Consider the following 20,172-nt stretch of genomic DNA (forward strand, 5'->3'; position numbering starts at 1 on the left):
CCTTTGAGGCTGCTCCTCTTCCGGGTATTAACTGATAAACGAGGCGACTCAGTTCGCGCACAAACCTGACGCTACTTCTTGTACAAGGTTTGTTTAGGATCCTGCAATTTAGGAAGCGGAAGATTGCAAAAAGCTGAATGAGGGTTCAAAACAGAAATTCCTTCTCTGTCTTAGCTTCCTAGTGCTACCCACATTGCTAGAAGAAGCTAAATTGTATCCGAAGACAAGTGCTCAGAGAAACCACTGGAAACTGTGTTATTTAAACCCTCCGCAGTTAGGCAGAGGGTGTTTTTTACCTTCCTGATAGATGATTACCTGGGATTTAAAGGTACTTGGAATTTTTTCCCCCAGCACTCACTGATTGACTTGGGCTCATTCTTTGGACCAGAGGGCAAGGAAGGAGACGTTGAAACACTAGTTTCCTCAGGGAATGCCTGTCCTTAATCTTTCGCTCACATAACCCTAATAGTACCTATTGGACTCCACTTCCCAGCAATCCTCTGAGCATAAAGCCGCCCAAAGGGTCAGGATCTGTTCTGGACTATTCCCAGCATGCTTCGGGCTGGTAGTAGATCCCGCCTCCTCTGTAAATGGGGATATGGCTTTGAACTCCATTTCCCAGAAGAAAACAGGGCTTGCAGTAGCAACTACATGGAAGCCTTGGTGTCGACTATTTCCTGGCAGGGACTGCAGCTTCCAGTAGTATAGGGTAGGTGAAGCGCGATGTCTACTCCATTTACTGGCCTATCTCTAGAACTGCGGTATACACTTGGGTGTTGAGGATCACTTGGGACTCCATTTCCCGGCGTGCTTTCGAAGCCGCTTTACACCTGCAATGCGGTGAGGGTGTAGTCACGACTGCATTTCCCAACTTGCCCCACGGCCCGAGATCTGAGAATTTAAGGACACCAACTCGATTTCCCAGAGTGGACCTGGCGTTAGGAATCACACAGTCAAAAGACTGAGCAACTGGACTCCGTTTCCCGGCATGCATCAAGGTCTACACAGCTCAGGGATGGAGCGGCTGCAATTACATTTCTGAGGCATACCTAGAGGCTTGTCGTTGCCGAAGAGAAATGAGTGTGTGGCTCTGATTCAGTTTTCCAAAGTGCCTCCGGGGTAAGCCTTCGGCACACTTGGCTCACGGATTACCCAGGACTCTATTTCCTGACGTACAGTGCGAACCGTCATCCCCATCGTCTACGCTTGGGCCTTTAATGACTCCATTTCCCGGCGTGCCGCGCGGACCGAGGGCGGGGCCGACGCTAGGCGGACTTCATCTCCCGGCGTGCCCCGCGGCGGGCGCTGGGCTGGAGCCGGAGCCCGAGCGGCGCGGCCTGGAAGAGGCCGTAGCCCGGGGGAGGCGGCGGAGGCGGCGGCGGCGGCGGCGGCGGCGGCAGCGGCAGCGGCAGCAGCAGCAGCGGCGGCGGGGTCAGCCCGGGTAGCCCGAGCCCCGCGGCCTGGGCCTGCGCTCGGCGCCATGAGCGGCGGCGGGCCTTCAGGAGGCGGCCCTGGGGGCTCGGGCCGGGCGCGGACCAGCTCGTTCGCGGAGCCAGGCGGCGGAGGCGGCGGAGGCGGCGGCGGCCCTGGGGGCTCGGCCTCTGGCCCAGGCGGCACCGGCGGCGGGAAGGCGTCTGTCGGGGCCATAGGTGGGGGCGTGGGAGCCTCGAGCTCCGGGGGTGGCCCCAGCGGCAGCGGTGGAGGAGGCAGCGGCGGCCCCGGCGCGGGCTCTAGCTTCCCGCCGCCCGGAGTGAAGCTGGGCCGTGAGTATTAGGGGTGCCCGTGTCGGGTGGTGATCTGGGTTTCCTAAGGTCCTCAACTGTAGATCTGTTCCTTTCATGTGCTCATATAAGACCTCGAGGTCACTGTTCCTCCTCCAAACTGGGGTCTTGAGCTCTCTCCCTCCCAGAAAAAGGGGTTTGGAGTTACCGTCACTTGGGAGTTTAGGGTAAGAATTATTGACATCCAGAGAAACAGGGTCACAGTTCTCGATTCTTTCAGTACCAAGGTCTTGGGTCGCTGAGCTTTAAAAACAAAAATCTGACGTTACCATTCATTAGAGATCAGGATCAGAGGTCATAGTCACTTGCAAATGGGGAATCTAGGATAGTTGTCTCCTAAAAAAACAAAAATAAGATCACTATAGCCAGGGATTTATCTCTGTGGTTCCAGCGCCTGCCTTGCAAGCAAAAGGTCCCAAGTTCGATCCCCGGTACCAAAAACAAAACAAAACAAAGATCACCATATCACCACTACTACAAAAAGAGGATCTGCATTTACTCTCCCTTAGAGGATGGGGATTTGAATTGTATATTTCTTAAAAGTCGGGATTTGGGGTTACTGTGCCACCAACGAACAGAGCCAGGTTTGAAACATAAGACCTGGCATCATTACCAACCCAAATATCTAGAGCTATACCCCCAACAGTAGCCATTAATAGTTATTTCAAAACAAGAACAGATGGGGAATCAGCATACCCTTCAAAACAAGTCCATTGTCCCTGTTCTTGAAAAAAAAAAAAAGCTTGGGGGGGTGCTTTTTAGCAAAAATGAAATGAAGGGTGGATCACAACTCCCCATGGATTTGAAGTTATGCCTCTTTAATCATTTAGGGGTATGCTGTCATTGGCTGCACAGCAATGTAGAATACTTCCCTCCAAAAGAAACAGTTACTGGCCCCTCTAAATGGATTTAGTTCATCAGTTTCCTAAATAGAAAAGGCCCCCTGTCCCCTAGGAATGACACCAAGGTTTGCTGCCATTCAGAGAATGGAATTTGGGAATTTGAGCTACCCTTCAAAAGGTCTGAGGCTGGAATAGCCGCCCCCTGAGGACAGAGATCAAGCTCACTATCCTCACATCTTGTGCTGCTCTGGACCCCACATATAAAGAGGTCGGGTCAGTTTCTGATCTAATGTATTTGGGCACGGGTAGCTTTCCCCCAAAAGTGGGGGTCAAAGCATTAGTCTCATACCAGGAGAGCATGTTCATTTTTGTCACCAGGAGCCAGTGGTGAAGTTACCAGTTCTACTAGAGAAGATTTAGAAGGCACTGCTCTACAGGTTGTGAAAATGATCATTGCTTTCCTAAAGTAGGAATACATCAGGCTTACTGTTCCTTCAGTAGAAGATGTTAGGTCTTGCCTTTCCTACAGGAGGGCCCAGAGGGCAATGAGCCCACTATAGATGGATTCAATACCTAGGGTTGATGGTGTCTCCCAGTATCAATAGGGACCAGTGATTTGATGTTTCCTAGAAGTGGAAATTAGGGGTTGTCAACCCTTGTACAGCAAAGAGGTTTAGGTGTCACTGTCCTCCCATATAGGAGGATGCGGGATTTAGGGCTTCCTGAAGAAAAGAAGGGAAAGGGCACTGGGGGTTTCCTCAGAGAGTGGGAAGGGACAAAGAAGCCCCAACAGGCTTTTTGCAGAGATTTCCTTCCCACAGCCCTGAGATAGAGTGGTGGCTGGAGGGGAAATGTCAGTGGATTGTGTGTCCCCTTTATTCCCCAGGTGACAGCGGGAAGGTGACCACAGTGGTAGCCACTCTAGGCCAAGGCCCAGAACGGTCTCAAGAAGTGGCTTACACAGACATCAAAGTGATTGGCAATGGCTCATTTGGGGTCGTGTACCAGGCACGACTGGCAGAGACAAGGGAGCTGGTGGCTATCAAGAAGGTTCTTCAGGACAAGAGGTTCAAGGTAGCTTGGGGGAAATGGAATGAACAGTTTCGGGGACTAGGCATGGCTGGTGAGAACTCCCAGCAAGAGAACGGGTGCCTGGGGTTTCAGAGGAGACCTGAGTGAGCATGGGCCAGAAAAGGGGAAAGAAGGGAATGAATTGAATGGAAGGTGGGAAAAGTTGATTCCAAGAGTTGAAAGCTGACATTTATTGGGCATTTGCTTAATATAAGTGCTTGATAGGGGAGTTCTTGTTTAATGTACCTAAAGATTCTCTGAAGGTTGGTGCTGTTGTTATTCCCATGTTAAGCAAGCAGAAATGAAGTTTGCATATAGAATACCCTATTCAAGAGACTAGACTTTAGCCTGATTTCCAAGCCCTTCACCTTAACCACCTGGATACATTTCTTCCCAGAGAAAGGAGATGGTAGGGCTGATGGTGTTAGTGCTGAAGGTAGCACTCTGCCTCAGGTGTTTGACCACTGCAAGATATAATTCAGCCTATGCCGTGTTCACAAACTATTGGTGTTGGTATGGGGCCCTGTCCTTTCTGAGGAGGGGTACCTGCCGTCTTTCACTTGGGCGGCAGTGACCTGTGAACTAGCATTGGCCCAGGGAACTAGATGGAGATGGAAGAGATGGTAGTGGAAGGATAACTGGTATTTGGAGGACTGGCATTTGGAACCTAGGCTACCCTGGATGTGGAGGAACTGAGGCTGGGTCAAGCCCTGGCTCTGGACAGCTCCAGGATGTCACCCAGAACTTGGTTAGGGTTGACTTCCAGAAGTGAGAAGGATCTGGGGGCAGGGAGCTCTGAGGTCCCAGGTGGGAAGAGAGTGGGGGAGAATGCTCAGTCTGGGCCTTTTGGGAAGAGGCTGAAGGGTCTCTGTAAGTCCCTAAGTGAGAATTGGATGCCTGGAGTCTGGGACTCAAGATCCAAGCTAGAGTTCAAAGTCCGAGATGCCTCTGGGGAGAGCAGAAGCAAGTAGTGGTGGGGACCAGAGTGAACTGGATGGCCAATACTGGTCTCTGGTCTCTGGTGCCATGTAGGCTGCTTCATCTTATTTCTCATGAGAAGCTGAGAACTGGCTTTAAAAGTGAAGCAATTTGGCTTTTAAATGTCAGCAATAAGTTGAAAATTTTTTTAAAAGCAGACTGAAAAGAACACATTTGTGTTCTGGAATGAGTCCACAGGCCTCTAGCTATGTGAGAGGGGAGGAAGTTTGGGGTGAGGAATTGCAGGATGCCCCTGAAGGGCCTTGCTACTGTGATACAAAGAGCAACTGCCTTTTCTATTGGCCGGAGTGGGAATGGTGCTGAGGCGAGTATACTAGGGAGTGGAGGCAGAGAGAGAGGGTTGGTTGTATTGAGATTTTCTTCCTCTGTCCCCAAGAACCGAGAGCTGCAGATTATGCGTAAGCTAGACCACTGCAATATTGTGAGACTGCGGTACTTTTTCTACTCCAGTGGGGAGAAGGTGAGACATTGGGGTGCCCAGGGTGAGGGTGTGGCTTCACCTTGACTCCATTCATTCTCCTGCCTGCTTTTCTCATGAGTCCAGTCTTTCCCTTACAGTGCCTTATATACACCTTCCCTTTCCCCTTGCTCCCAATACCTCACACCTCTCCTTTTCTGTCTCCAGAAAGATGAGCTTTACCTAAATCTGGTGCTGGAATATGTGCCCGAGACAGTGTACCGGGTGGCCCGCCATTTCACCAAGGCCAAATTGACCATCCCTATCATCTATGTCAAGGTAGGCAGGCAGGCTGCTCCAGAGCTTCATTTCTTCTGTAGGTTACCTCATCTTTCAAGTTTATGTTGGTTCCTGGGGTCCCATATTTTGTGCCTTTGCTCCTGTAGCCCCCAGATGGAGTTTGCCAAAGCAGGGGAGGGCCAAGGCAAGGGCTGACTGAATCAGGAAGGCAGCTGGACCAGGCAGCTTAAGAGGCTGCAGGGTATCTGCTCAGATCCACATTGAAAGCCCACTATTAGTGGTGTTGGGGTGAGGGATACCATGAGTTTGAGGGGAGCTGCTGAGGTCAGAGTCCAACCTTTGGAGCCCGGTTGAGGGGTAGTGGGAAAGACTTAGGGTTGCAGTCAGATTAGTGTCCATACCATAGAGCCAGGCGTGCATCTTCCTACATCCTCTGTAGCATCATTCCCCATACCTGGCACTGTGTCCTGGGTGTAAAGGATCTTCAGGAGGGCTGGGGATTTAGCTCAGTGGCATTGTGCCTGCCTCACAAGCTCAAGGTCCTGGCCTGGGATTTAGCTCGGTGGTTTTGCTGCCTGCTGCACAAGCGCGAGGACCCAAGTTCGATCCCCGATACCAAAAAAAAACAAGCTCAAGGTCCTGAGTTCGATCCCCGGTACCAAAAAAAAGGGAATCTTCAGGAGGTATCTGAATGAATATATCAATAAATGAGTGAAGCCCAGGAATGATGTAGGTTCAGAACAGAGGCTGGAACAGGTGCTGCATTAGGAGGCAGGAGGCGTAGGTTTGTTTGCTAGAGGTTTGGGGCCCAGCTGCTCCTTGTGCTGGCTTTAAGAATTCTACTCCTGAGTGAGGTGACTTGGGCCCTATCAGTGGCTGTTGTTGCTAGACTTCAGCTCCTGGAAGGGGAATTCTCTGATTGGGAGCTGTGCTGGAGCTGCCTGCACACTGGGCCCAGTGCTGAGCAATTCCAGAAGCACAGCTTACTAAGACCCTTGTCTTGCTCTCAAAGAGCCTGTTTGGTGGGGCTGACATGCACTGTCCAGGAAACATGAAACTAGGTGCTGCTACACTAGAGGGAGCATAAGGAATCCTGGAAAAAAGATATCCTTGCTCAGCCTGATTTGGAGATGAGACGGAACAAGGAAGGCTATTGGGAGGAGACCAGGTGCATGAAGTAGTGGCATCTGGCTGAAGGGAACAGGGACAAAGGAGGAACCCTTTGTACATGGTGGAGAACAGTTGAGCAGTTAATACATAACAGACACTGGTCTTGGGCCCATGGAAGCAGAAGTGATCAAAACTCAAAAGATCCCTGATCTTTTGGCACTTGGGTTCTAGTCAGTAAGTGGGAGAGAGGCAGCAGAACTGAGCTGGAGGCAGGGTTGGCTTGTGGGTGGTTTTGACTGTGGAGTGAAGGAGGCTGAGCTCTTCAGGAACCAATGGTTTTTGGAGAGGGGAAGCTGAGTGCCTGACTCTCCAGCCTACTTTATGACAGGGCTTTCCACTGTGTCTGACTTATTCAGCAGGCTTCTGCCAAGGGGTGTGGTTGCAGCAACAGTTGTCAAAATTTGGTCTGGGGACTAGCATCTGTGCCGGAAGGCTTATTTCAGATGCCCCATTCTTTTTTTTTTTTTTTTTTTTTTGGCGGTACTGGGGATCAAACTCAGGACCTTGGGTTTTCTTTTTCCTTTTTTTTGGTACTGGGGATCAAACTCGGGACCTTGCACTTATGAGGCAGGTGGTGGAACCACTGAGCTAAATCCTTGACCCTAGAACCTTGGGTTTTTGAGGCAGGCACAACAGCGCCACTGACCTAAATCCCCCACCCTCAAACGCCCTATTCTGAAGTCACATAATTAGAAACTGTTAGGTGGGTGTGGTAGTCTGAAAGGCAGAAGGGTTGAAAGTTCCAGCTCAGCCTGGGCCACTTGGTGACTTAGCAAGACCTTGTCTCAAAGTAAAAAATAAACAAAGGGCTGGGGCTATACTAGGTGTGAAGGTTCTCAGTTCACTCTCAGGTACTGCAGAAAGACAAAAAACCCAAGAAAACCCTGTGAGTTTGGGGGCCCATCAGTGTGTTTTAACAAGTCCTCCCAAGTACTTGTGGTATGCACTCAAGATTGAGAATCCAAGATTGTGGCCTGGAAGGATTCTTCAGGCCAAGACAGTGGGCTAGTGACGGTGTGCTGTGTGGGCAGAGCTGAGCTGGAGTTCAGCTGTCCCCTGCCTGCCCCAGGTGTACATGTACCAACTCTTCCGGAGCTTGGCCTACATCCACTCCCAGGGTGTGTGTCACCGTGACATCAAACCCCAGAACCTGCTGGTGGACCCCGACACTGCTGTCCTCAAGCTCTGCGATTTTGGCAGGTGGGACTGACCTGGGTTTGCTGGGTGGCTAAAAGGGTAAGGGGGACTTTAACCTTTGGCTGTTTACCCTTCCCTTTTCTTCCCACAGTGCAAAGCAGTTGGTCCGGGGGGAGCCCAATGTTTCCTACATCTGTTCTCGCTACTACCGAGCCCCAGAGCTCATCTTCGGAGCCACTGATTATACCTCGTCCATCGGTCAGAGTCATGGGTGGGTGGTGCTGGGAATGAAAGTCTTGGCAGGTTTTGAGTTCTTTCTGTGCGCTGTGTGTCAGGCTTGGTGATAAAAGCTTAACATCTGTTCTTTTAGGGGCCGGGGATTTAGCTCAGTGGTTCCACCACCTGCCTCGCAAGTGCAAGGACCCGAGTTGGATCCCCCGTACCAAAAAACAACAACAACAACAACAACATCTGTTCTTTTACCCAGTCCTCACAAGCTTAGGAGGCTGATGCTACTGCATGGTTGTTTTAGATAATCGACCTAAGGCTGAAAGCCGGGAAGCTTCCTGCCCATAGTTGCACTGCTGAGATGGGGCAGGGCTGGGATTTGAAAGCACACCTGACTCCAGAGTCCACCCTAGCTCTGGAACCTCCCAGTCAGCTCTGTTCTCAGCTGGAGGGAGGGAGGGGCTGGGAATGACCTTGGGGGAACCAGCAGGCACAGCTTTGTTACCACAAAGGTACCACCTATTCCTAGGGCCTCTGTGTCCTGTTGAGGATGACAGTGCCACCTTCCAGGCATGAGGGGCAAGGCTAAAATAAGGGAATGGGTGTGGGAAGGGACTGTGTGGTCCCTAGGTGTAAACTTATGCAGTGAGGGTCATGGTACAGACTAGGGAGGGGCCAGGCTAAAGGGCTTCTCATGGGCAAGAGTGAGGCTGGGACGTGAGAAAGGTATTCTAGGATTTAAGGTTTTACCTTCCTGTGGCCCAAAGGACATAGGTTCCTATTGGCAAGGTTGGGCCTAGTTTGTCCTCTGAGGATAGAGCCAGACAAAGGGCTCACTGGGGTCACTGAGCACGGGCAATGAGGGCTGGAAGGACATGTAGTCTGAAGAGTGCAGCTAAGTGGGGCAGACATGGAGGTTCAAGGTCCAGCTCCAGTATTCTGTGTATGACCTTTGGATAAATGTTTCCTGACTTGGGAAAATGGGGGTCTTGACACCTGAGGATGGCCATGGGAAATAACGGAAGTGTTTGCAAAGGGATGGGCTTGGTGACCTGTCTGCCTAGCCCTGAACCTCCCCCATTGCCTTCAGATGTGTGGTCAGCTGGCTGTGTCCTGGCTGAGCTCCTCCTTGGCCAGCCTATCTTCCCTGGGGACAGTGGGGTGGACCAGCTGGTGGAGATCATCAAGGTGAGAGTAGGGTCAGGGAGGGCGTGGGGCAGGGCTAAGGGATAGGGGGCCTCGTCTCAAACCCCTCCCTCACTACACAGGTACTGGGAACACCAACCCGGGAACAAATCCGAGAGATGAACCCCAACTATACGGAGTTCAAGTTCCCCCAGATTAAAGCTCACCCTTGGACAAAGGTAGGGTAGGGATTCGGGGAGGGAGGGGGGGGTCGTCTCCTGAAGGCCAACTGGGCTGGTAGTTGGCTTCAGAATCATGGCTTGTGAGGGTTTAAAGTTAACCAGGGAGCAAGTCAATAACTCATTACGTTTAAAAAGTTTATGGAATCTAAAAAATTAAGGACCCACAGGTAATCGAGATTCCATTTCTGTGGCAGGGAAACTGAAGCTCATAGCAAGGTTCATATAATCACAGGACCTGGGCTGGCTAGCTGCCAGATACAAATTGACTTCCTCTCAGTGGTTGTGCCTCTGTTTCCTTATTTGGAAGGTGGGTTTGTGAGAGGCAGGCAGTTGTATTTGCCACAGGCAGCGAGTCATAAGATGCTAGTGCCGAGGGCATCTCTCACCCTCATGACCCTGCACCCCCCCTCCCCCCAGGTGTTCAAATCTCGGACGCCGCCTGAGGCCATCGCTCTCTGTTCAAGCCTGCTAGAGTACACTCCGTCCTCCAGACTCTCTCCACTAGAGGCCTGTGCCCATAGCTTCTTTGATGAACTTCGATGTCTTGGAACCCAGCTCCCCAACAACCGCCCACTTCCCCCCCTCTTCAACTTCAGTCCTGGTGGTGAGAGCAGTAGAAGTGGGGAGCCAAGCAGGTTACAAAGCAGGTCTAGGGGCCAGGAAGTTGTTCCCCAGATTCTGGAGAACCATAGCTACCTTAGCAATGCTTTATGATCTGTCTTTTTTTTTTTTGGTACCGGGGATCTAACTCAGGACCTTGTGCTTTCGAGGCAGATGGCAGAAAGACTGAACTAAATCCCCAGCCCATGACAATCTGTCTTATGCTAGGTTCTTTCCAGTTTTATACTTAAAGAATTCTGTGGCTAGAAGTGTCTATAAACAGGCCTGGCCAATAACTGGCCCCTTGTTTGGTACCCCTTCATAATCCTCACTGGGTTTCCAGTGCCCTGGCTCCTCCCTGACTGGGCGTGTCAATTCCCCTCTCTAGAACTCTCCATCCAACCGTCTCTGAACGCCATTCTCATCCCTCCTCACTTGAGGTCCCCAGCAGGCACTACTCCACTTACTCCGTCCTCACAAGGTAAGTTGGAGGACCATCTGCTGAGGGTTAAACCAGCACTTCTGAACCAAAATATATTTCACAGCATGTCAGTGACCACCTTAGTAGGGCATTGTTGCCTACATCTGTGTGTTTTGTTTTGTTTTTTGGTACCGGAGATCGAACTCGGGTCCTTGTGCTTGCGCAGTAGGCTGCGAAACCACTGAGCTAAATCCCCGGCCCCTACATTTGTGTTTAAAATGCTAATTGGAAACCAAAGAAATGTTTGCTGTGAACAAACAAAAAGTTGAACTTGCTGACCATGTTTAAGAATTGGGCCACTTTAGGTAAAAACCCAGATTTCCTTTTCTCTTGGTGAAGAAAATCAGATTCGGGCAGCAGTGGGCTGGCATGCCTTCCTGACTGCAGTTGGCAGTGGGCTGGCTGCAGCTACCTCCAGCTGCCTCTTATGTGGAGCCTGGTTTCCTGGTGTGAGGCACTCAATGTCAAGCTGGCCTTTTGGGCTTTTGAGTTTGCAATCCTGGACCTAAAGTGACAGCTTTTAACTTTTAACGTAGCATCTTACCACTCTACTCTGGAAGGGGTGCAGGGGGATCTGAAAGGCGAAGACTAATTGTCAGTTGCTTTCCTTCCCTTCAGCTTTAACTGAGAATCAGACCGGCTCAGACTGGCAGGCACCTGATGCCACACCTACCCTCACTAACTCTTCCTGAGGGCCCCACCAACTACCCTTCCATGTCTATCTGGGAGCCCTAAGTGGGGTTGGGAAGGGGGAGGCGTAGCCCATCAAACTCCTATCCTGGCTGGCCCCCTAGACTAGAGGGCAGAGGTAAATGAGTCCCTACCCCCACCTCTAGTCCCTCCGTTACCAGCCTCACTCCTTTGATGGGCTTTTTAAGAGGATTTTAACTGGTTGTGGGGAGGGAAGACAAGGAAGGATGGGGTTGGGGGCATGAGGAACTCCTACCCCTTTTGCCCCCTCATACCCCCCAGCCTCCACTTCCTCCAACCCCCCCCCCCCATGACCCTTGTAAATAGAATCAGCCCACTTCATCTTTTCCCTTCCCTGGTCCCCAGGTGTAAATAGATTGTTATAATTTTTTTCTTAAAGAAAACGTTGATTCGCACCATCCAACCTGGCCCTGCCCACTCCTACAGCTGTATCTCCACTTCTGTCCTCTGCTCCCAAGGCCTCCTCACTCCTCTCCCAACCCTGGAGGGCCTGGGGGAATGGGGAGAACTCCTGATGTCTTAAGTTTCCACAGTAAGGTTTGCCTGTGTACAGACCTCCATTCAATAAATTATTGGCATGAAAAACTGCTTCCCGTCTGGCTGCCTGTTTCCACCAAGGTGAGAGGTTGTCTGGAGGGCTATTCAGGGCCAGGAATGGGCTATATCTCGGGCAGGGAAACACTGGGAAGCCCTAGTTTTGGCCCTGATTCAGGTGCCTAGCCCTTCTGGACCTGAGCACTCCTACTCCTGTCTGCATGTGGAGTGATGAACTTTTTCATTGTAGAGGCCTGTCCTGTGACCCAGCATAAATCATCTGCTTCTGCTTAGGGAGGGAGAGATTAGCATCCCAGAGACCAGTGAGAGAAGTGGCGATCCCTTGAAGGGGTCCAGGCTGAAGAACTTAAGTTGCAGAGTCAAGACTATAAACAAAGGGCTGTGTGTCTCAGTCCAAGCTGCTGGCTGCTTCTAGGACCTGGGAGATGAGTCACTCAGGCAAAAACTTAAAACTTACTCTGCCTATAGACTCTGGGGTGAGGTGGTGTTGGGACACGAGGCAGGGCCAGAACCCTAGCAGATTCTCAAGGCTTCTTTTCAGAGTTAAGCAAGGCACCTATTTGCTCTGCCTCTCAGGGATTGGGAATTGACAACTCTGGGAAGGCTGGGGCAGAGTTTGGCTTTTTCCCTCACTTTTAAAATATCCTAGGACTAGATGGTAGGGGCTGCCGGCAGATGGAAATGGCACCATCTCCACATGGTGTCAAGCAACAAGCATAGGCAGGAGACTGCCGAGGGGGAGGGAAAGAGAGCCTGGGGAGGAGCAGCTGCATGTCCTCTGCTAGATTCCACTGAGGACATGTCCCAGGAGTGCTAGGACTGTTTCTGTGGGCTCTGGGCTTTCCAAACTGCCTAAGGACATCTATACTGCCCAGAACAGGTTCTGTCCTGCTTTTGCTCAATACTGGCCTGTATTTCACCTTGATTGCAAAGTGGATTTTTAGAGCACATAGATTAGACAAGGGGAAGATGGCTGGTCTGGGCGAGGGGCAAGCCTTGGGTGCTTGGGGACCTCTTTCTCCCCAGTGTTTGATCATGTATTCACTTTCCTCCTACCCCCCATAACCCTTGCCCAGCTCTGTCCCTGTTCTCTCCCCTCTAGACCATTGCCAGCCTCCCACTCACATCGCGAATCCCAGGGAGACCTGATAACCCTGTTATGACACCTCCACACCCCTGCAGCACTGTCTTGAACTACTCAGCCCAACTCCCAAGGCCTAGGCTTCCCTCCTGGACAACTGCCAGCCCCAGCAGCATTCTACTTCATCTGCCTGAGGTGTGCAGAGGTCTAGGGCAGCCTGTTCCACTGACCCACATCTGCTTAGGGAGGAAAGGACTGTTATCCTAGGCATCCGTTGAAAAAATTGGGCATCCCTTCCTGCTTCCAAGGTCTTTTACCAGCCCCCTTCTATCCCAACTGCTCTGCGACCCTGGTTTACTTTTCTTCCAATTAGAATGAATCCTTTTGACTCCAACTTTCTACATGGGTTTCAGGTCTCAATCACTTAGAATAGCAGTGGTTATAAAATGTGGGCTTAGGGGACAAATCTCACAGTGCCTTGGAAGTAGCTGTCCTCAGTTTTTGCATCCGTACAAGAGGGATGAGACTGAGATCATAATACACCCGTTGGGATCATAGTACACATACAGTGCTAAGTGTAGTGCCTGCCATGGCCATGCAGTCAAATGTTCAGGTAATTATAGTTTCAAGATGGTCTCCAAATATATACTATCCTATAGTGCTGTCTCCCTGAAATGTTCTTTTCCTCTTCCACTGGCAGATTCCTACTTTTTCTTCAGGGACTACCTTCTCTAGGAAGACTTTCACACTTGATCTCCTCCCATGAAGGTTTGTTCCCTACTCTAGGATCCCAGTGTCGCTGCACATCCCCATCATAACCCAAGAAATCCTTAAGTTTGACTCATCTCTGGCCTTCATCATTGCATAGCACATAGGAGGCCTTTGGACACAGGCTGAATGAAACCAATGAGCCACATTTGGAGAACAAACCATCTGTACTTGTGTGTGGTCTTACTAGATACTTTCTGAGGGCAGAGCCTGTGTCTGACTCATAACTGGGTCCTCAGCATTACCCACTCTTTTTCTTTTTTGGTACTGGGGATGGAACTCAGGACCTTACACTTTCAAGGCAGCTGGTGGAACCACTGAGCTAAATACCCGGCCCTGGATCTCCCACTGTTAAGATTAATACCAGGGTACCTAAATCCCCTTCTACATTGTCAAAATTGAGATGAAGGAAGCCCAGATAAGTTAAGTGCTTTTCTCTACCAGGCAGAACCAAGCCCTGGGTGCCCAAAATCCAAGGAAGGCTAGGGCTGGGGGATAAGCAGAAACTCTTAAGAGATATAAGAGAATCCCCAGCACGGGAACATGGTTGGTGCTCCATAAAGTTTACCTGATATTGCTGGGTGATGCAAAGAGCCTTGCCAAACCCCACTTTGTAACACAGCAGGGTGACCTGGGACAGATTACATGGCATCTTAGCTTCAGTTTCCCCTCAGGAAGAGAAAGATGACATGGGAAACCTGGCAGGGCTGCTGAGGAGTCACTGGATACAAGAGTGAGTCTCATGGTGAATGCCAGATTGGCTTGTCAAAGGGGTGGTCCTCTTTTCCCTAGAGGCGCCCACACTTATTGTTGTGACCAAACCCTTTTATTGTTGCTCTTCCACCATGTCACACAAAGGCCGTGTCTAACTGTAACAGCCCACTTGCTTCACTGGCCCCCAGTGCAGCCTGGCACAGCTGCAGTGTGTCCTCCAGTGCCAGTGGCTGGGATGTCTCAATGATGGCGATGGTCTCCCCGAGCTCTGTGCACATGATAGTCTGCTGAGGCTCAGCGGCTGGGGGTGGGGCAGGAGGTGGTGATCTGGGAGGCTGCAGGGTCAGAGACCGGGCTCGGGCATGGACCCGCTGATGCAGCCGTAGGCCTGCCATGGCACGGAACCAGCGGCCACAGGTCCCGCAGTAGTAGGGGCTCTTGTTGTAGAGACCAGTGATGGGGAGCCGGGGTGCACGGGCAAAGGCAACAGGCCGAAGGTGCAGCCGCCGGTGCTGCTGCAGGTTGGAGCTCTGTGTAAAGCGCTTGCCACAGTCCAGACACTGATAGGGACGCACACCTGTGTGGGTCAGCTGGTGGCGGCTGAGGTTGGCCAAAGAAGCAAATGTCTTGCCACAAGAATGGCACTGGAATGGTCTCTCACCTGTGTGTGTCCGCAAGTGGTTACGCACATGGACCAGCTTCTTGAAGCCCTTGCCACAAACCCCACAGCGGTGCCGCCGTTCAGGGGGCCCATGTACTGCGCGCCGATGTCGGGAAAGCCGAGAGGCTGAGGCAAAAGACTTGGGGCACTGTGGGCAGGGCAGCTGGGCAGGTGGGGCAGGGGGTGGGGCTGGGGGCGTGGGCTCTGTTGGAGCTGGAGAGGCTGTTGCTGCTGTTGCTGGGGCCCCACTTTTCCCAGCATGAGTGCGCCGATGGTAGAGGAACTTGGTCATATTGCTGAACGTCTTGCCACAGCGACAGCGATGCAATGGGTTGGCAGTGTGAGCCCGGCGGTGGGCCACCAATGTGAGTTCTGTGCCAAAGCCTCGTCCACAGTCCATGCAGAGGTAGCGAGCTTCTCCACGGTGCAGCCGCAGGTGCTGCTCAAGAGAGGCTGCCTTCTTAAAGACCTTGGAGCAGGCCGTACATTCGTATGTGCCACCCACATGGGCCCGCCCATGAGCCAGCAGCCGGTTTGCTGAGCTGAAGCTGCGCTGACACTGGGTGCAGTGAAAGGGGTGGGCACCTGATGTTGATCCTTGAGATGATCTTCGGTGTCTCTGGCGTGCCCCTACAGAAGTACAGTGTTGGGGACAATCCCCATGGCCCTGCGCTCTACCAGCCGTGGACTTATCACCTCCCATAGTATCAGCAAAGTTTACATCTTCCTCATCCTCTGACTCTTCCTCCTCCTCCTCTTCATCTTCCTCATCTTCCTCCTCCTTCTCCTCTAACCCATTACGCTCTTCTTTCTCCAAGGAGTCAAAGTGAGTTCCCTGATGTTCCAAGAATTCCTCTGGGGTGGCACAGAGGGTGGAACACTCAGGACATTCATAGGGCTCCATCTTGACTTCAGGTGATGGAGGAGGTGGTGTCGGGGGAGGCAAAGGAGGTGGTGCTGGTGACTCGGCTACTGTAGCAGAAAGGTGCTGAGCCTTGCGATGGGCCACCCACAGCTCAGGTGAGGGGAAAAGCTCTTCACAATCCCCACACTGGTACTGGATCTGGCTTGCAGACTCCCGGAGGTGAGCATCCTGGTGGGCCAGGAGGTCACTGGGAGAGAGGATGAGCTGGCTGCATTCACCACACTGGAAAGGCCCCTCCCCAGTGTCTGGCACTAGCTCTGGCTCCAGGCCAGCATCCTGTGTGGTCAGTGCCTCCTCCTCCGACACAGTGGCCACATGCTGCTCTTGGTGTGAGAGGACTTCCTCCAGTGTGTTATAGAGGCTGCCACACTCAGAACACATGAACTGGTGGTGCTGAAAGAAGAGGGATGAGGCAAGGGCCTCCCCAGGTGTCATTTCTGTCACTTCTGCTATCTCTGCCATCTCCCCCGACATGGATGACACAGATGTTGGCATCTCCACTGCCCCTGGTGACTGTGTTGGCATCTCAGCCACCTCAGCCACAACCTCTGCCATTGTAGGGAAGGCAGTGCCTGCAGAAGGAGGGGCAGGAGCCAGTGACATACCAGGAACCCAGGAGAGAGGGGATATCTCAGGAGTTCCCTTGCTCATCCCATTACTCACCAGCCTCTATCAATCAAAAATCTTAATCCAATGTTTATGTCTCAGTCTTCAAGGATCCTGTGCCTCTGAAGCCTATTGCCACTCACAACAGCCAGGCATCTGCAGAAGAGAGAACACTCCTCAGTCTGGCCTGGGATGGTGCTCTCTCCCAGAGGCTCAGCCACACTCTTTCTGAGAATACACCATGTTTTTTCCAGCCTCCTAGCCTCTGTGCAGTTTCCCCTTTTCGCAACATCTTTCTTCCTTCCTTTACATAGGCACACAGAGATATGGCAAGACATTAAGAGCACAGGCCCTGGAACCAGACTTACCTCAGCTTGATTCTGAGCTCCACTGCTTACGTCCACTCTCTGAGAGCGTTTTCTCACCTGTAAAATGGAGCTAAAACTAGTACTGACCACAATGTCACTGATACTTGATAAAGGCTAGCTAAAAGTTCGCTAAAAACGCTGTTTTGAACTTAAGTCTTCTTTTGTTTTGTTTTGTACCTGGGATCGAACTCAGGACCTTGCACTTGCAAGGCAGGCAGCGGAACCAGAGTTAAATCCTCGGCCCTAAACTTAAGTCTTTGATGCTACTATTTTCTCTGGTAAGAAAACTCTCTTCTTCTTTAATTCATTAAGTTTATTGGTACATTTTAGGTATACAATATGATGACATTCATCATTGGGAATTTGTACCTTTACATGATATATCTATCTTGGTTCTTATTTTTTTCCCCATTGCCCTACCCTCCCTATTTACAAAGACTTTGTTTCCATTTTTTTCCTTCTCTCATATTTATTCCTTTCCCTTCTTTCATTTCCCCTACCCCTTCTTCTTCCCCTTCCCCTTTGGACCTTTTCTTCGTATTTCACGTTATACTTTTTTTTTTTTTTTTTTTTTGAGACAAGGTCTTGCTTTGTGTTCAGGTCTGAAGTCACTTTGTACCCCAGGCTGGCCTCAACTCCTGGCGATCCTCCTGCCTCTGCCTCCCGAGTGCTGGGATCATAGGCGTGCGCCACCACACCCTATCTATTATACATTTTGATCCTCATTAACACTTGCAGTTTCTCACACCAGAGAAATCTCCTCCTGTTTGGCAAACTCCTACCCCATCTCCTTTGTGAAACCTCTGGCAACATCTTCATATCCTCAGGGCAGTGGGCACGCCTGCCTTCCTATGATATCGTATGCATCCTCTATCATAACTAATATGAGCTTGGAGTGTTCCTTTGAGCTTTTTACAGGACTGAGAGCTTGCAGGCAGGGTGTGTCTGATTCATTGTGGGGGCCCAGTCACCAACAAAACCACATACCAGGGACAGGTATTTTAACTTTCAAATTTGCCCCCACATGCTCTATGTCCTCTTCTTGTGTGGGTTCAGTGCAACCCAGGCCCCCTCACACAATGGAGGTTCACAGTCTATTCAGCAAATGACCCCCCCCCCCAATTTTTTTTTTTTTTTGGTGTGGTACTTGGGATTTAACCCAGGGCCTTTTGAAATCCCCATCTTCTTTATCTCTTCACCTCATCTGTTAGTGCCAGAAGGCAGATGGGAGTTTAGTTTATGTCCCTGCCTATAGAATTTGTTCATATTAAGCTCCGTGAGGGCAGGGATTTTAGCCTATTCATCACTGAGGTATTTCCAGTGCCAAGAACAATGTCCAACTCACAGTAGGCACCAAGTAGGTATTTAGTAAATGAATGAGAGTCTCTAGGGGAGTGAACCCTGGGAGTTTAACCATCCCTGTGCACATTTCACTTCTACCGGGCCAACTCTCCCATTTCACCATGAATTTCCACTGTACACAGTATACTGCACAGTGCCCTGTTTTCAGGTGGTGCCCAATAAGTACTCCTTGAATAAATCATTCACTCAATGCCCACGAGCTAAACATTCCTTATCAACCTATTCCAAATCCTTCACTAATTTTTAAGTTCTAGGATCCTGTACACAACAGCTATTCCACAAAGGATCTTCCTGTAAACAGCCAACAGGGAGCAAAGAGCTCCATTTTTCCTTGTTTTGCAGCCCCACTTGGAACAGAGAACTCTCCTAGGATTAGGCCCAGAGCACGCTATAAGACTTGTCTCTAGAAGGTGGCCCTGAAATTCGCGCTTTCCTTGTCTACACACCTCTTACCCAATCTTGGATTGTGAACTACTAGGAGGAGGAAAGGGGGCTTTTCATATAGTCAATCCTTAAGTCTTACCAGGAAAGAATCCACCAGGGCCTGAAAGTTAAACTTTGCTGGTACATAACCCTTTTCTGCCAAACTCATCTCCTAGGCAGCCGGAGAAGTACCGGCAGGGGGTGGGAGGGAGCCAAACTTCAGGTACAGCACACCACAGGAGGGCAACCAACGCGTCCAGGGTACCCAGGAAGGCGCACTCTCCTTCCACTCGGCTCAGCTCCCGCCCTAGCACAGGCCCCGAGGTTCTTCAGTCCCTAGGGTCCTCTTCATTCTCCTTCCACCCTCTCCTTAAGCCCAGCGCTCTGTTCCCCGCCCGCCCGCGGCGCCCTCACCTATTTCTCTTGCCTTAACAGGTCCTGCCGCTCTTGACACAGACCCTCGACTCCTGGCGTGCGGGACCCCTCACTATCCACACCTCCCATTGGGCGGCGCCCTTACCCGTGGTGGCCAATCAGAGCCGGCAGCGCCGGCACGCGCCCTTGCGCCTGCGTGTTGACTCTCAGGCGGGGCTCCGCGAGTTTCTCCACGCACACATCTGTGCCCTGTGGGCGGGGTCCGGAGCCGAGAAGCGTATGCGCAGTTCTCTGTGGCCACGCCTTTCCTGCTGAGAGTTTGAGAGTTCAGTAGAGTGAAGCGGACACACAGAGCAAGGGCTCATGGAGGGAGCTGGGGGCTGGCTGGAGGCCTTGACAGGTGTCATTTCATAGATGGAAGAAACGGAGAGTCTATGAGAACACAGTTTGGAGCTAGCCAAACTTGAAGTACTTCCCCTCTATGGGCTTTGACTCATAAAGACCCCAAAGGCTGTTGAAGGGACTGAATGATGCCACACATGGAAAAGCGCTCAGCAGGGGGGCCTCATATCTGCACCGTGGGTACCCCATCTATCGTGAACACTGTCCTTTTGAGTTTGTAAAATCCCTTTGTCTTTTCTCTCTTCATTTAATTATAATCACTTATAAGTCATATTATAAGGGACTCACTGTGTATTCAGTTCAGAACTATGTTTCCATAGGGGGAATCGATGCCGTCCATTTGTTTCACAGTTGGGGAAACGGGGGCCCAGAGAAAGGAAGAGATTCTTCGGACCCATCGCTGCAGCAGAGGCAGAACCTGTACTGAGCCAGTGCCAGGCAGGACTCAGGACTTCCGCCTCCTAAGGGGAGATCATTCCGGGCATGGGAACTGGTCAGCAAGGAGACTTGTGTCAGGCACGTGCTAGCCCTGACCTTGAGTCACCTAAGTGGGTGTCCCAGCGACTGTCACGCCCAAAGCCCTGCGGCAGGGGACCAGAAAACACCACAGCCCAGACAGACCTGCTTTTGTTGGTGCAGGTTAGGGAGAGGGCATTTGAGTGGCTCCCTAGTCCTGGAGGGCAGAGACCTGCATATCGGGATGGAGAAGCCTATTGTGAATTGGAAAGAGGTTATTCAGTCCTGAACGTGAGATTGGGGAATCTTGGTCTTTATCAGGAGAAGGAATTTATAGATAGGATGGGGCTGGGGCGTGTGCTCTTCGTGACTGGATCATGAGACAGGACAGT

General features: G+C 51.3%; 2 protein-coding genes across 6 annotated transcripts; one reads left to right on the top strand and one right to left on the bottom strand.

The window, feature by feature from the left end:
- Positions 1-1,305: 1,305 nt before the first annotated feature.
- Gsk3a (glycogen synthase kinase 3 alpha) lies at positions 1,306-11,673 on the top strand. Its single transcript, XM_004873039.4, has 11 exons — positions 1,306-1,763; positions 3,510-3,697; positions 5,070-5,153; positions 5,319-5,429; positions 7,630-7,760; positions 7,849-7,955; positions 9,016-9,113; positions 9,194-9,289; positions 9,710-9,896; positions 10,281-10,373; positions 10,992-11,673. The coding sequence occupies exons 1-11, from the start codon at positions 1,481-1,483 to the stop codon at positions 11,063-11,065; spliced, it is 1,452 nt and encodes a 483-aa protein (XP_004873096.1). The 5' UTR covers positions 1,306-1,480; the 3' UTR covers positions 11,066-11,673.
- On the bottom strand, positions 1,761-19,066 carry Znf526 (zinc finger protein 526). Of its 5 annotated transcripts, none has more exons than XR_015447173.1 (3): positions 16,763-16,821; positions 14,057-16,550; positions 1,761-2,024 (listed from the first exon to the last, which is right to left on the bottom strand). XR_015447173.1 is itself a non-coding variant. In XM_087200697.1 (3 exons), exons 1-3 carry the CDS (start codon positions 19,049-19,051, stop codon positions 14,337-14,339), a joined length of 2,103 nt encoding a protein of 700 aa, XP_087056823.1. In that variant the 5' UTR covers positions 19,052-19,066; the 3' UTR covers positions 9,414-14,336. The 5 variants fall into 5 exon arrangements, 4 of the variants coding, with proteins under 4 accessions (XP_087056823.1, XP_012924068.1, XP_012924067.1 ...); XM_087200697.1 differs by lacking the exons at positions 1,761-2,024; positions 16,763-16,821 and adding exons at positions 16,650-16,657; positions 18,981-19,066 and having other exon boundaries at positions 9,414-16,360; XM_013068614.3 differs by lacking the exons at positions 1,761-2,024; positions 16,763-16,821 and adding an exon at positions 18,962-19,035 and having other exon boundaries at positions 9,414-16,360; positions 16,452-16,550.
- Between the last annotated feature and the right edge of the window lie 1,106 nt (positions 19,067-20,172).

This window comes from Heterocephalus glaber, unplaced genomic scaffold (genome assembly GCF_053883595.1).
Source record: "Heterocephalus glaber isolate CG9 unplaced genomic scaffold, H.glaber_assembly_v1.0 deba00001744, whole genome shotgun sequence".
Classification (NCBI taxonomy): Eukaryota; Metazoa; Chordata; class Mammalia; order Rodentia; family Bathyergidae; genus Heterocephalus; species Heterocephalus glaber.